Raw genomic sequence first — 17,713 nt, 5'->3', positions numbered from 1 at the left:
AGGAACTACAACAACAATCAGGAAACAATTAATAAAATGGCAGTAACTACTTACCTATCAATAACTACCTTAAATGTAAATGGACTGAATGCAGCAAACAAAAGACATAGGGTGGCAGATGGATAAAGAAACAAGACCCGTCTATATGCTGCCCACAAGAGACTCATCTCTGGTCCAAAGACATAACACAGACTAAAAGTGAAGGGATGGAAAATGTATTTCATGCAAATAATAGAAAAAAGCAGAAGTAACAGTACTTAGACAAAATAGACTTCAAAACAAAGAAAGTAACAGAAAAAGAACATAATGATAAAGGGGATCAGTCTGACAAGAGGATATAACCATTGTAAATATCTGTGCACCCAACATAGGAGCAACTAAGTATGTAAAACAAGTACTAACATAACTAAAGGGGGGAAATAGACTGCAATTCATTCATTTTAGGAAAATTTAACACACCACTCATGTGAATAGACAGATCAACCAGACAAAAAATAAATAAGGAAACAAAGGTGCTGAACACACACATTAGATCAAGATTTAACAGATATCTATAGACCATTCTAATCAAAAGCATCAGGATACACATTTTTTTCTCAAGTGTACATGGAATGTACAGATCACATACTGTGCCATAAAAAGAGCCTCAATAAATAAACAGAGATTGAAATTGTATCAAGCAACTTTTCAGACCACAAGGGTATGAAACTAGAAATAAACTAAATATAGAAAACAACAACAAAAAACCCACCAACACATGGAGGTTAAACATGCTTCTAAATAATAAATGGATCAATGAACAAAAAGACATCAAGCAATGCATGGAGACAAATGTAAACAAAAATACAACAGTTCAAGATTTGAGGGATACTGAAAAGTATGTCTGAGGGAAGTACATAGCAGTACAGGCTTACCTCAAGAAACAAGCACAATCCCAAATAAACAGTCTAAACTCAGAACTAAAGACACTAGAAAAAGAAGAACAAATGAAACCCAAAGTTAATAGAAGGAGGGACATAAAGATCAGAAATAAAATAGAAAATAAAACAATAGAAAAAAATCAATGAAATCAAGACTGGTTATTTGAGAAGATAAATAAAATAGACAAACCCCTAGCCAGACTTCTCAAGAAAAGAAAGAGTACACAAAAAAACAAAATCAGAAATAAAAGGAATAGTTATAGCTGACACCACAGAAATACAAAGAATTATTAGAGAATTCTATGAAAAACTAAATGTCAACAAATTGGACAACCCAGAAGTGGACAAGCTCCTACAAAAGGACAACCTTCTAACACTGACCCAGGAAGAAGCAGAAAATATGAACAGACCAACTACCAATAATGAAATTGAACTGGTAGTCAAAAACTCCCAACAAACAGAATTCCAGGGATAGGCGTCTTCACAGCTGAATTCTACCAAACATTAAAGAAGAGCTAATACCCATCCTTCTCAAAGCGTTCCAAAAAGTAGAGGAAAGAATATTCCCAAACTCATTCTATGAAGCAAATATCACTATAATACCAAAACCAGACAAAGATGCTACAAAAAGAAAATTACAGACCAATATCCCTGATGAACATAGATGTAAAAACCCTCAACAGAATATTAGCAAACCAAATTAAAAAATGCATCAAAAGGATTGTCCATCATGACCAAGTGGGATTTGTTCCAGGGATGCATAGATGGTACAATATTCATAAATCAGTCATCATTATATACTACATTAACAAAAAGAAGGATAAAAACCACATGATCATCTGAATAAATGCTGAAAAAACATTTGACAAAATTCAACATCCATTCATGATAGAAACTCTCAACTAAATAGGTATAGAGGGAACACACTTCAACATAATAAAGGCCATATACAACAAACCCACAGCTAATATCATACCCAATGGCAAAAAAACTGAAAGCTTTTCCTCTAAGATTAGGAGCAAGACAACGATGTCTATTCTCAGCACTTTTATTCAACATAGTACTAGAAATCCTAGCCATGGCAGTCAGGCAAGATAAAGAGATCTTTATTTTGCCTAAGATAAAAGGCATCTAAATTGTCAAGGTAGAAATAAAACTGTCACTATTTGCAGATGACATGATAATATATATAGAAAACCCTGCAGACTCCACCAAAAAACTATTAGAACTAATAACTGGATTCTGCAAAGTTTCAGAATACAAAACTAATACACAGAAATATGTTGCTTTCCTGTATACTAATAATGAATGCAGAAAGAGAAATTAGGAAAACAATTAATTTACAAATTACATCAAAAAGAATAAAATACCTAGGAATAAATCTAACTGAGGAGGTTAAAGACCTATATTCTGAAAACTATAGGACACTCATGAGAGAAATAAAGACACAAATAAATGGAAAGATATCCTGTGCTCATGCATAAAAAGAATGAATATTGTCAAAATGGCCATCATGCCCAAAGCAGTTTACAGATTCAGTGCAATCCCTATCAAAATACCAACAGCATATTTTTCAATGAGCTAGAACAAATAGTTCTAAAATTTATATGGAACCACAAAGGACCCTGAATAGCCAAAGAAATCTTGAGCAAACCTGGGGGACTACACTCCTTGACTTCAAGCTATACTACAAAGCTACAGTAATCAAAACAATATGGTACTGGCATAAGAACAGACCCATAGATTGATGGAACAGAGTAGAGAGCCCAGATGTAAACCCGTACATATACGGTCAATTAATATATGGCAAAGGAACCATGAATAAACAGTGGGGAAAAGACAACCTCTTCAATAACTGCAGTTGGGAAAACTGGAGAGCTACATGCAAGAGAATGAAACTGGATTACTATCTAACTCCATACACAAAAGTAAACTTGAAATGGATCAAAGACCTAAATGTGAAACATGAAACCATTAAACTCTTAGAAGAAAACATGTCGGCCTCCTCCCTATCTCCGACCTGCAGATTAAGGAGGCAACGTGATGAGATATCCAAGACCTGAATGGACCAGCCAGGGGACTCAAAGCATAACAGCTCAAGAGCAATGCTGAGAAGGCACTCCTCATATTTATTGAGTAAATGAATATCTGAACAATTCTGAGTAGGGGTTTCAGCACATGATCATCATCTATCTTTGAGTCCTGCCCAAGGGCGGAACACTCCTTAAGGATACCAAAACCATGTGAGGGCGGTCACGAGCTGTAGGAACTTTCTATGGCTTTAATCACTCTATCCTTGACCAAACATCAGAGGTCATAGGAGAGACAATCAAGTCACAAATCTTCTTACATTTGATTTCTATATTACTTGATTTATATATTAAGCCCATTAATCCCACAGAAACATAGGCAAAAATCTCTTGAACATAAGCATGAGTAATTTGTTCCTGGACACATCTCCTTGGTCAAGGGAAACAAAATAAAAAATGAGGAAGTAGGACTGTGTCAAACTAAAAAGTTTCTGTACAGCAAAGGACACCATCAGAATGAAATGGCATCCTACAGTATTAGAGAATATATTCATAAATGATTTATCCAATAAGGAGTTAACATCCAAAATATATAAAGAACGCATATGCCTCAACACCAAAAAAAACAAATAATCAGATTGAAAAATGGTTGGAGGACCTAAACAAACATTTCTTCAAAGAAGTACAGATGACCAACAGGCACATGAAAATATGCTGAATATCGCTAACCATCAAGGGAAATGCTCATCAAAACCACAATGAGATATCACCTCACACCAGTTAAAATGGCTACTATCCAAAAGACAAGAAATAACAAGTGTTGGCAAGGATGTAGAGAAAAGGGAACTCTTCTTGTGCACTGTTGGTGGAAATGACAATTGGTGCAGCCACTATGGAAAGCAGTATGGAGGTTCCTCAAAAAATTAAAGAAATACCATACATTCCAGTATAATACTACTACTAGGAGTTTACCCAAAGAAAACAAAATTCCTGATTTGAAAATATATATGCACTCCTGTGTTTATGACTGCATTATTTACAATAGCCAAGATATGAATGCAACCAAAGTGTCCATTGATAGATGAATGGATAAAGAAGAGGTGGTATGTCTGCACAATAGAATATTATTCAACCATAGAAAAGAAAGAAATCCTGCCATTTGCAGCACCATGGATGGGCCCAGACAGTATTATGCTAAATAAAATAGGCCATGCAGAGAATGGCAAATACCATACAATTTCACTTATTTGTGGAATCTAAAAACAAAACCAAACAAAATGAACAAAATAGCGGTAGACTCATTGATACTCAGAAGTGACTTATGGTTGCTCATGGTGGAGAGTTTGGGGTCGGTGGGTGGGTGGGGAGCATGAGGGGGATGAAGGAGCACAAAAATTCTTATATGTAAGTTTGTCACAGGGATGTTAGTACAGCATGGAGAATATAGCCAATGATTCTGTAACATCTTTCTATCTTGACAGATAGTAACTGTATTGACTCAGGTGAGGATTTAATAGCTGTTGAACCACTGTGTTGTATACTTGAAACCAATATAAGACTGTATATCAACTATACCTCAGTAAAAAAGAAAGAAATTTCTCCTATGATTCCTTGAATCAGTTTTCTCTTATCTCTTATTTGAAAGTCACTATTTTACTATTTAGCTGTCATTAAGGTAAACTTATATAAGCTTCAACTCAGATATTTGGTCTGTGACTTTCAGAGGTGACAGTGCCTCATCACTTAGAACTGCCAGGCCAGTTTAATCAAAAGGTTTTAGTTAAGCTTATACTGAATTTCTTCCTGTAGGAAAGACTACAAGGTAGGCACTCCCTTTACTCTTACTTGCCCCTCCCCGGTTACAGCTGTTTATCCCAAGCTTTAAAATCTTCTTTTGTGCCTTTCTTCATACCAGTGTTTATCTTGGATTCCTGGCAGAGATTGCCTATGTTTGGTTACTTGTCCTTCTAAGATAACTCCTACCTCATTCTTAGGCACCTCTTTGATCTAATAAATCTTTTTCATCCCTGTATTATGAGTTATCTCATGATTACCACATGTTTATTAAAAGTAGCATGAAGTTCTGTAGTATGGGTGGGCTTAATGCTTATGTTCAGGTCCACCATGTAGGATTGTTAGTTTGTGTACTGCACAAAGGTGCTCAATTGACAGGACAAGTGGGAACTGAAATCCAGCCTATGAACCACTCACCAAGTCATACATTACTGAAGCTTTGTCAACTTGGAAGGGCTGCTTTTTTCCAACACATGCAGTGGAGTGCATGTGGAGACTTCAGTAGAGATTTAGTGAAGACTTCAGTATATTTATAGGAAAATATCTTATTTTTTCCTGATGTGTTCATATTTACCTCACTGACAAGAGGAAAGAGAGTGAAGAGTATTCACCACCTCTTTTTGCCATAGATGGTTTCTCCTTAGTGGTTCCAGCTCTCTCTGGACAGGCCTACCTACTTCCTTCTTGATGACCATGGCACTGGGCTTTGGGTTTCTTAACCTTGGCAGTTTTGACATTAGGGGCTGTCCTGTGCACTACAGAATGTTGAGCGCCATACCTGCCCACTACCACCAGGTGCCAGTAGAACCTCTCCCCACAGTGTGCCAACCAAATGTCTCCAGAAGTTGACGATATCCCTAGGAATGGAAATCACTCCTGATTGAGAACCACTGCTCTAGCCTAAGAGCTCTTCATCATTTATTATCAAATCTTGCAATAATAAATATACATTTCTTCTTCAATTGACTTACATATTTTCAAATTTAAGGCATATAGAGAGATTTCATTTGGAGTTATATTTAGCATGCTTAGTTATGTTTGAGTGTAAATCTTCAAGTTATTTACAATAGTGTGGGTAAAATTGTAGTACTTCCAGAATATCTCACCTGGCTTTTAGTGCATCTGCATATCAATAGGTGTTCAGAGGTGGAAAGAAGTATGGCTTTAGTACATTTGCATCATTCTTCAGGGGAGGAGAGAAGTTCATCTCCATATCAATGGGTAATTACCTGGGCAACAGAGGGCTTATCTGTCCCTGAGAGGTGAGGGGGAAGGCCAGTTTTGCTTCTTTTGGAGCAGAGGACAGAGCCGGCCCTGGACTGCAGTTTGTGAGCAATAAACAGATTTTAAACTTTATTTCTCCCTTTGACTGATTTCAGTTTTTAGAGGTATTTTGCCCGATGATTTCCTCTCCCCGGACTTATAAGTAGATCTGAATGCTTTGTTCTTATTAGTGATTTATTGTGTTGGTTAAAAATAATGATATCCTTCATAGTTATATAATCATTTATTACACAAAAGTGCTAGAAGGTGAGCATTTGGTCTTCTTGTCTTCCAAGAAACTACAGTTTACAACCCATAGTCTCTCAGTTCCTAGCATTTTAAATTATTGGAACAAGATATGAACTTTTACAATTCTTTCTAGCCCTATGTGTCTTTGAGTACTGTCTCTTTGCACAGTGCTTAAACATGGCAAGAAGCTGTAGTGAAGTAGTTCAGAGGGTGGCTCTGGTTTTTCCTAGCTGTGTGGTCTTGGGCAAGTCACTAACTTTGCTGTGTCTCAACTTCCTCATCTACAAAATAATAACACAGAACCCACCTCATAAAGTTCTGAAAATTATATTTTTTAATCCTACTAAAAATATTTAGCACTATTCTTGTTACCAAGATAACATTTCACAGAAGTTGGCTATTTAGTATGGTAGACAGTCAGTAAACACTGAGTGAAGAAAATGAATGATGCCAATTATTATTTAAGTGTACTTCATCTTTCTTAATTTGGGTTTAAATATTATAGATAAGTAGCTTTTGGTTTTCTTTAAAATGTGATTAAGGAATATAATCTTATTTTTCAGATGCTGTTTTTGCGGGTGCTATGCCTACAATGGCAAGTATCAAGCTGTCCACTCTTCACCCTATTGTGAATCACCCACATTATGAGGATGCAGGCTTGAGGTTGGCAACTGATTCAATATTTCAACCTGACATACGTAAATTTCTACTGATTCTTAGGAATAGGGAAAAGTTTACACATGTGCACATCCAGCTCTCATCCTCATATTCATGCTGGAAGTTAAAAAAATGTAATAACCATCCAGAAATTATAGTATGTATCTGTTGACTTTAAAGCAAGCCTAATAAACTTTTCAAAACTGAGTAAAAACAAAAGCCAGTTCTTCTCAAAGTGAAAAATGTGTTACATATTTATGACTAGCCTATGTGTGTGTATATATGTATGTGTTCATTCCAGTAAAACAATAAGCAATAGTAATAGGAGGTGGGATGGATTTGGCCTATGGCCATAAGTTGCCAACCCCTGCTGTAGACCTCAGAAGTCCCTCTGTCTGATTTAAGAAACCATTGTCAGTCTTTCTGGTGGCCAGTGACTAGACTTTTATAATAGAAGAAAAAGTACATGAAATTTGTTATATTACATACTCTTATGAAAATATAGGCTGTCTCTTGCTAGCTGGTTATGAGAACTCTAGTTTCCATTGAGGTCTGAAAGTTCTGTTTTTCTAAATGACTGACTTTAAGAAATTATTTTAGTCATTCTAGTAATTGTCAGTAATTGTTTCCTTTTAATGCATATTTGACCTATCGTTAGAGGTAAAATTTTAATATTTTAAGTTTTATGTCTGGTTGTGGTGGTTGGACATTCCATTTGCTTAAAATCCTAAGAAATATCTAATGCATGAATGGTAATTTGTTCAGGATTTCATAGAACTCTGTTGTACCATATTTTAGTGAACATCTGTTTCTCAAGCTTCTTTTAAGATACCTTTTCTATTTGACTGCTACCCACTTTCTGAAGGTTCTATTTGCTACATTTCAGCTTCAACTCTTTCAGAGCTTCTATAGATGAAATTATCTACTGAAATCTGTGTTTTCACTATATTCAGCTCCTATCTGTGTTCTATGAGTGGATTATTTTATGAATTGTGCAAAGCAAATTTTACATTCTAAAGTATTATTTGGTTATCCAACTCTAAACTGGTTTGTGCACTAACAAGCAGTACATGTAGAATTCAAACTGCTGTAAGTTTTAATGCATGCAAAATATAAGTAGGTATGTGGAAACTGCTACCCCCAAAAGAATTCATGCTGGTTGGGGTCATAGATATAAATGTTCCGTCTGATTGAACATTGAGATTTTAATTTACTAGTAAAATTTCTTTTAGTCCATTCTATTATCATTAGAAATGTTTTAACTTGTTTGAATTTAAAGGGCCCGGACAAAAATAGTTTATTCCACATATAGTCGAAAATCCGCAAGAGAAGTGAGAGATAAACTGTTGGAGTTACATGTGAATTACTATGTTTTAGAAGAAGCATGGTGTGTTGTGAGAATTAGGTAAGTATGAGCCCTATGCTATATGATATGGTATTTATATAATACCATATTTTTAAGCACCAATTGTTTTACTTTATTATAGCAGTTCTGATTAAGAATTTATATTCTAAATAAATTCTGTTAAAATATTAAAATTACCCTGCTATTTTATTTGAAATTATTTCATGTAGGAAAGTAAAATTATGCTAACATTTAAGTAGAATCTCATTTCAAAAAATTATAGTGTATTTTAGTTTCCTGATTTAAATGTAGCTTTTTTCCATAATTTTTCAATTTTTTAAATAATTTCTTTAGATGTGTGAAATAAAGATATGAACTTACAGCATAGTGAGATATTAGCACTCTGCTATTACAGATGAATTATATTGGATTTTAAGAATTATGAGGAAAGTTTCACATAACTCAAAGGACATAATAAAATTAATGTTCCTAATTAAAAATTTTTAATTTCTGAATTTTAAATCTCTAAAATCATAAAATTCTAAGATGTTCACTGGATATCTTGAGACTTTTTTTTGTTAACTGATTGATTTAAGAGGTCCTTGGTTGTATTAAGTTTAACATTAAGAATTTTCAGAGTCCAGAGTGCTGACCATTACATGACAGGAAGAATTTTCATTTCTCCTGTGGATAATTAGGCTATAACACATTTTTGAAAAGTTTTGTTCAGAAATTTTAGTAACTAATTTTTATATCTGATAAATAATAGGAAGAAATGTCATCTTCAAAAGAAAAACAGGAACATCATAATGTATATGCATATCATGTTAATTTTAATCTAAAATTTAATAAGACAAAGTAGAGGACAAAACAGGGCATATTACTGCAGCTAAAGATGGACATTTTATAAAAATAAAAGGATTAATTCACGAAAAACACATAACAAGTCTAAATGTGTATATACATCTAAACAGAGCTTCAAAGTACACAAAGTAAATGTACATGCTAAAAGAAAAAACAAACAGATCTTCATAGTTGGAAATGTTAATATTCTTTTCTCTACTGAGAAAAGTAGATAAAAAGTAAGGATTTAAAAGATACGAAAAGTAAACAGTATCAAATAACCTGACCTAATGACATTTAGAGAACAGTGAAGGAAACAATATTCTTTTAAAGAGCACCTGTAATATTCATCAAGAGAGAGCATATTTTGAGCCATAAAAATGATCTCAATGTGTTTAAAAGGTTTGAAATCACACAGAATTATGTTAAGAATCAGTTTTAAATACAGATCTAGTAAATCCACACATATTTGGAATATAGGCAATAAATTTACAGATAGCTTATGAGTCACAGAAACAAATTACAAAATAAATTTTAAAAATTATATTTTTTACTTGAGTGGAAAAGGGGTCTTTTCAACAGTGTTTTTGCTATAACTGGATATCTGTATAGAAGACAAGGTGAACCATGATCCATACTACACCATCCACAAAAACTAGCCTGACATAGATTACAGAACTAACTGTAAAATCCAAAGTTGTAAAGATTTCTTAGAACACAGAATACCAACCATAAAAAACAAATCAATAAGTTGTATCCATGGGAATGTAAATTAGTTCAACCATTGTGGAAAGCAGTATGGAAGTTCCTCAAAAAACTAAAAGTAGAAATACCATTTGACCCAGGAATTCCACTCCTAGGAATTTACCCTAAGAATGCAGGAGCCTAATTTCAAAAAGACATATGGGCTCAGACTGAAAAAGAGCTGGGATTGATTAGTAATACCTGTAATGAGTTTATTAGTAAGAACCAGATACATATAAGAAAGAAACTTGAAAAAAATTTACTCTTGAAGGACTACTCTGAATTTGTGACCTTAGAGCACTTCGTAAACTACTGCTTACCCTTCAGGTGTAACAAAATCACAGTCTACTGGCCTGAGGGGACAGATGATAGAATTCTGAGTAACAAAGGATCTGGATATTTAAAGGGGACATTTTAGAAGAAGAGCCTAGTGGAAGGACTAAAACCTAAAATCTGAATATAAATTCTGCCTAAAGTCTTGGTTAGCCACTATTCTACACATATTTGTGGTAAACCCCAAGGAGCCTGAGAAAGGGGCAGGTGGAAACTGAGCAAGACATCTATCCTTGAAAGAGAACTTGTGGTGAGATTTGTGAATTTCATGTGCATTTGCCTAAGTACATTCTTCAACTTGCACATGGCCCAGGAAGTAGAAAACAGTTATCACTCAAGGTGTCATGGGGCAGAAATAAGGGATAGCAAAGCACCTTCACATTTAAGGGAAAACCCCAGAAGAAAGGGAAATACAGAGAAGATGGGGTCCTCCCCAGAAAAATGGATATTCTAGAGTTGAAAAAGTGTAATAAATGAAGGAAAATACTTTAAATATACTCAACAACAAATTTTATATGACAACAACAAAGAAATCAGTGAACTTTGAAGTTAAACCAATCCAAAGAGCAGGGATCAAAAAGATTGAAGAACAATAATAGCCAAAGCCACAGAGACCTGCGTAATATTATTAAATAATTCAACATGAGTAATATAATACTAAAAAGAATGAAAGAAAAGAATTGCAGAAAAAAATAACTGAAGAAATGTTGGCCAAAAATTTTTCATTTACTGAATGCCATTAGTCAAGGGAGTTAATAAGCTCAACAATCCAATTATGATAAACCAACAGAAATCCACACCAGGTGCTTCATAATCAACTGGTTAAAAACAGACAATCTTGAAAGAGACAATGAGATAAGCATCTTGACTTCTTACTGTGAACAATGGAAGTCAACTAACTTTGAAATAACTCAAAATATGGAAAAAAAATCAAACAAGAATTCTATATTCAACAAAATTACTCTTTTAAAATTAAAGCTAATGAATTAAAACCAATATAATCTGAGATAACTTGTTGCTAAAAGACTTACACATCAAGATGGAATGAAGTCCTGTAGACTGATGGAAATTAATACCAGATGCTGACTCAGATATATATGATATACTGAAATGCACTAGAAATGGTAACTATGTGGGTAGATTTAATTACTGTGTCCATACATTTTTTTCCCTGATATTCATTACAAGATACACGATTATTTAAAGCAAAGATACCATTGCATTTTTGAGTTTAAAATGTAAATAGATTGAATATACATGATAAGTATTAGCACAAGAAAGAGTAAATGAAAAAAATGTATGAGTTACTGGGAATAATCCAGTTTTAATGTTAAATGGTGATACATTGAAGATGCCTACTGTATTCTATAGAGCAACCACCAAGAAGAAGTGCAAAAAAATTATGCAGAAGCCAGAAGATGAATTAAGTGGTATAATAAAAGCATTTTGCTTGACATAAAACAAATCAAGAAAAAGAAACAATCAAAAAAGAGATGAAACAAATAGAAGAAAGAAAGAAAAAAGGCAAGCCTAAATCAAGTAGTATCTGTAATTGCAAAAGTGAATGGGGACTAAACATTCCAGGCAAAAGGCATTGACAGACTGAGTACAGAAACAAAACCCAGCTATGTGCTGCTATACTATAAGAGATGGATTTTAAATATAGACATATGTATAGATTGAAGGAAAAGGAATAGAGTTATTACATGTGAGTAACATATGAAAGCCACAGTAGATATAAATATTTAGAATATTCTAGAAAATGCAAAACTATAGTGCAGAAAAGAGATCAGTAGTCGCCTGGGCTAGTTTAGGGAGGGGATTAACTGCAAAAGAGTACAAGGGAACCTGTTTCCGTGATGGAAATTTTCTGTCTTATGATTATGGTGGTGCTTAAACACCTATACACATTTGCTCATATTTATCAAACTTTACACATAAAATGGTTGAATTATATTGTACACAAATTATACCTCATATGCTGTTACAAAAATAGAAATCAGTTTTGCCTGATTTCTTCCCTTTAATGACTCTCATGCAGGGTTATTCTCTAGCGAGAAATACTGTCTCAGTCCACTTGTAAAGCCACCCAGCATGGGAAAGGGTTGAGGCAAACTTGGCATAAGAGCTTCCCTTCCCTGCCTTGGACTATATGTTTTCATGCTCATCCAAGTCAATTTAAGCAGAAGTATGAAATTCATCAGGAACTAGATTAGCTTTTCCTTTGTCTTATGCTAATAAGGCACCTTCCATTTGGGTGGTGACATTACTTAGAAAATTATTTCTATTTGGATTTTTAAATGTATATTAATGTGTATTGAACCTTTATTGTTAGTAATTTGATTAAGTGGGTCATGAAAATGCAGCATGTTTAATTTCATTTTTTATTATCTCTAATTGTTGATCTTACGTTTTTTGAAGTGATGCTTTAAATTTTTTAATTTATTAAATAAATTTGTCTCTAAAAACCTAAAAGTTATTTTACAATTTACATATTTCTTCTAGATATGAGTGCATTTTTAATGTGGATATGCATGTGCCTTTTTTCCCAGGCCTGGTTGTAGTATGCTTGAAATCTGGGATGCGGAAGATCCTTCCAACACAGCCCAGCCTCCGTTATGCAGCATCTTGCTCAAGGATGCCAGGCCTTACTTCACCAAAGTATTTCAGAATAGTATATACAGAGTATTAAAAGTTAACTGAGAACGAGACTGTCCATTACACTGTGATGCAAAGAAGTGAGTTAAAAACAATCATTTTGGCTTATTTTCATTAATAAAAATCACAAACTTTAATAAGGGAGCCCTAAAAGGAGATAATAAAAATGATTTACTTTTTCTCATTACTAAAAGGTAAATTATTTCATTCTTTTCTATTGAATGTCAGCTTTATTAAGCTTGTTATTTAAATGGTTAAATGATTTCATACTGCATAAACAAATGTTCATCTTAGAATTTTAAAGAAAAATATATGTAAAAGAACAATGAAATTTAATAAATCAAGGATATGTGAGTCCTTTTGTTTCCAACTAAGTGAATTGTTTTAGATTTTCTCTGGTACCAGGATATATCAGCTCAAACTCTTTAAAGCACTTAGAATAGACTAATGCAGTTTCTGAAATGACACTTCCTTAAGATCCTGAAACTGACCACAACTTCTTTACCTCTGTGAGGAAATTTGTTTGTAACCATGTGTCTATTAAGGTTGTTTCTGCTTTTTTTGTTTTTTATGGAAAGATCTTTAATAGCTTTTAATAACTTTTTTCTTTTATTATTTCAAGTTAAGTATTTTTAAAAACAGCTTATTTTGTAATGTTTTAAATCTCTTGAAATTTATTTACCCAACCAGGTAAGTATTTTCCACTGGTTAGTTCTCAACCGAAGTTCAACAAGTTGTTAATCTGTCTTTGTAGTCCAGTGGTTTCTCTGTAAATATCCAGGTAAAATAAAATTGCTGTGGCATGCAACCAAATTTGAGAGTTAAACATTATCAGAAAAGAAGTTCCAGTTAAGTTTATCAAATGAGATTCTAAGGTTCTATATCTTGAATGATGCAAAGGCATTTTCATCTTGATAACCCTGTAGCTTATTGAACTAGTCTTTCTTCCCTATCACCATCTTTTGTAATAATACATTTTTAAGTCCTCATTAATTTTTGGTTTTTGATGAGGAAGGTGATGTTTAATAAATCTCACTCAATATAAAACCTACCCAACAATAATACTTTGAAAAGTGGTAGTTATCTTGAAGGTACAATTGCCAAATGCAAAGATAAACACTCTCTTTGTCTACCTGATAGACATTAAATATGTCACATCTCTAATATTTAATTTTGCATCAACTTTAATCATATTGAGAGTCTTTATAATTCCTTTATGTTCTTGTCCTCTACATTTGAGATAACAAAATTACTTAATTCCATAAATTAGTTCACATATAGTACATAGGAGATTATACACAGGATTATAATTATTTTTCAACTTTTATGTTTGTAAAATATTTTAATACAAGATACAAAACAGCTGAGAAAGCATGCCACATTTCATTTATATCTGCATTTTCAAATAATTTATTTGGTGAAGGTACAGGGAAAGAAGGAAAGGAAACAACAACTAACATTCATAAAAATTAAAATATATTTTGGATGATGTTTCATAGAAAATATTTTAAAGAAGTTGATAGAATTTTTTTTAAAAAGAAGAGCTGTATTAGTTAATAAAATATTCAATACAAATACATTTATAGGGATTTATATAAACCAATAAAATTATTTTCAACTTTTGTAGTTGTAAAATATTTTAATACAGGAAGGATACAAAGCATCTAAGAAAGCATGGCACATTTTAATTATTTTAGCACTTTCAAATAATTTGTTTTGGTGTGTAGGGAAAAGGAAGAAAAGAGATAACACCTAACATTCACAAAAGCAGAGTAACACATTTTGGAGGTGTTTTCATAAGAAAAATTTTTTGAAGAAGTTGGCAGAGTTCAACAACAAAAAAAGAAGAGTCGTATTAATGAATAAAATGTTCCACAAATATAATGTTTTAATGTGGATTTATGTTATTTCCATGTGCTATGGATGCTGAAAAATTAAAGAAGCTCTTGAAGATGCTCTGTGTGTTTTTTATCTTCCCTCATCCTTTATCAAACATACATTTTGAAATTGAATCAGTTCTTATATGAAGGTAGAAATCATAGGTTCTTGGATTTATTAACCATGTTTACATTGGCAATAACCTTTCTTAGCCATTTTAAAACAATTATGCTAATCTCACACAGAAGGCACTGTACAGTGATGGAAAAAGCATGGGCTTTGTAACCAGATGGATCTAAATTTAAATTCTGGCACTTCCATTTACCATGCATTCAAAAGATATTCATTGAGCACTTATATGCTAGGCACTGTGTTAAGCTTGGTTGTGTTACTTGACTCCCATGAACTTCAGTTTCTTCACTTGTAAATCAGAACTCACACTACCTCCTTGTAGGGTCATTATGAGGATTAGTAAAATAGTGAGTAAAAACACTTAGCACATATAGGCAGGCACTCAGCAAATGTTAGTTCCATTTGCTCCCTCTCTCCAGCCCACTTAATAACCAGTTCAGTAATATCACGTTACATGGTAGGTTATCTCACCTCAGAATTCCAAATAGTCTACCTTTTTTGTGTGTCAATAGAAAGCTGGACTACAGCTTTCTTGTATGCAAATAATGCTATTGGCTTCTTGCTTGCATATATTGTATTGTTTTTTCTTTTGAAATGTGAAGACTATGCATGAGCACTGTGAGTTGAGTGATGGGCAGATTTTTCCCAAGTGCAATGAAGTGTTCTCCTTAGTTTCCTCTGATCATTTTTTTGCACATTTGTTTGAAACCATGACTAGAAGTGAGTCTCACACAGGCTACAATCCGCTTCATCATCCAGTTGTCAGAAGCTAATGTACTGTTTCAGTGAATAATGTGTGTGTCCACCTTTGCTGCTAATAGACACCACATCAGAAAACATTGAGTACTTTTCATGTTAATTTTAATTATAAAATTGTTTACATTTTATAAGTTTCTACTATAAAAGCAATACAAATTCATTCTAGAAATTTAGTTTTGAAAAAAACAGGAAATTAGAAAAATTTTCAACAGGCACTATTTATGTGTCATTGTTTTCTTCCAACCTTTAGTCATAAATATTTTTCTTGTTTTCTTCTTTTAACATAGATTAAACAGTTTTATACTTTGTTCTTTATATAGTAAATCTGAAAGTATTACAAATCGACTATTTTTAATGGCTACCTATCTTTATTTTGTACATTATATATGTACATTTAGGCACATAGGTATCTGTGTATATAAAGATATATCTTAACCATTGTTGAGCTATTTCCATTTTTGCAACTGTATTTCCATTGCAACTTATGTATGTTGGCAATGTTCAGTTCATGAAGCTTCCATTAACATTGGTTAGCCTTATTAAAATTTTATTTTGCTAATTTCCAAATTATAATTTCCATTATTATTTTAATTTGCATTCCATGGTTTGTGAGATTGGGTACCTATTCATGTTTGTTAAATGGTTGTTAAATGGTTGCATTTGCTCATGTGTATTGCCTCTTCATATTCATCCACATTTATGTGTGTCCAGCCCAGCATTAAGATTGTCTGTGTTAAAGATACTCACTGTTGGTGAGTCTGTCTTGTCTTTCAGTGTTCAGTAAAGTTGATGAAGATGTCATGTGAGTTTGTATACTCTTACTACTCTACAGGCTGAAGATTATGCTTTAGGTTTTCTAAAATAGTTTATAATTTGTACTGTATTCAATATGTCATATTTAATATTAAATATCAAGTTTAAACATCTCAATGGTTCAGCTATTTAAATAAGGGATTCAGTTATCATAATTTTATGGTTGAACACTATCAACCTTCTCAGTCATGTTAATGTATGAAATTTCTTAAGCCATTATTATTATCTAATCTGGACTGCTTTTTATAGGCTATAGAAAGCAATGTAATTAAATTTTCAATAGTTTTTGGCCTCATATGAACTAGTGGAGCTTTATGTTTATAATTGTCCAGTAAAAACTTAATATATTCTTATTTAGAAAGTACATTCTTTGAAGCTCTGTTCATATCCTTTGATAAATCCATTGAGTTTCCTCAAAAAAGATAGGGTTGCAAGCCATACATAAGATTTGTGCATTTTATTGTATGTACCTCAATAAAAAAAGAAATGGGAGTTAGAGGTAAGGAAGAAGATGAGTATCTTTGAAGATTATTTTTTAACCATGAAAAATGAAAGTTTGAAAAGAACAATTAGGTATATAACTTCATGTTCAAAGATCAAGTTTAGATGGGTCAAAGACTTAAATGAAAGGCAGAAATTTAAAACTTAGAAGAAAATAGGGAAATGCAAATTAAAACCAATGTGCAATTCTGATAATAATAATTGGTGAGAACCAGGAGCAACAAGAACTCTCATGAAATTGAAGTAGGAATATAAATTGATATGGTCACCTTGGAAAATAATTTGTTATCCCTGGTAAACTTGAAAGTATTCAGTCTGTGCAACCAACAATTCCATTCTAAAAAAAATGCTTGTCAGGGAGAATAATGACAAGAATATTTATGGAAGCATTACTTGTACCTTGGCGGGAGGGGAGAGGTTGCTGAAAACAACCTAAAGGTCCACCAATAGAGTGAATATGATGAAGAATTTCCATCTGTAGGATATCGTACAGGAGTGAAAATTATCTATTTATGAATCTCAAATATAATGTTAGTAAAACACTAAGTTATCAAAAGTGGTGGGTGTGTGCACATGTGTATGTAAATATATATGCTATTTATATATAGCCTAAAAGCAAATAATATTAGGAGATATATGTCAATAACAATAAATGCATATGCACAATTAACACAGAACTGAGGCTTGTGATCACTTCTAGGAGAGGGACCCTGAGTGCTTCTATGTTCCTGTTCTAGTTCTTAAACTAGACATGAAGTACATAAGTATTCATTTTATAATTCTTTAAGATGTAT

At 33.0% G+C, this 17,713-nt stretch overlaps 1 protein-coding gene across 1 annotated transcript in view; it reads left to right on the top strand.

Moving 5' to 3' along the window:
* Positions 1 to 16,060, top strand: part of DPY19L2 (dpy-19 like 2) — a 104,539-nt gene extending 88,479 nt beyond the window's left edge. The window contains 3 exon segments of the mRNA XM_036897494.2: positions 6,820 to 6,919; positions 8,193 to 8,318; positions 12,731 to 16,060. Of these exon segments, the coding sequence (XP_036753389.2) occupies positions 6,820 to 6,919; positions 8,193 to 8,318; positions 12,731 to 12,881 (377 nt within the window). The 3' untranslated portion in view covers positions 12,882 to 16,060.
* Positions 16,061 to 17,713: the final 1,653 nt, after the last annotated feature.

This window comes from Manis pentadactyla, chromosome 7 (assembly GCF_030020395.1).
Source record: "Manis pentadactyla isolate mManPen7 chromosome 7, mManPen7.hap1, whole genome shotgun sequence".
NCBI lineage: Eukaryota > Metazoa > Chordata > Mammalia > Pholidota > Manidae > Manis > Manis pentadactyla.
The sequence above is the reverse complement of the archived record's forward strand: the minus strand, read 5'-3'. Positions and strand labels throughout refer to the sequence as shown.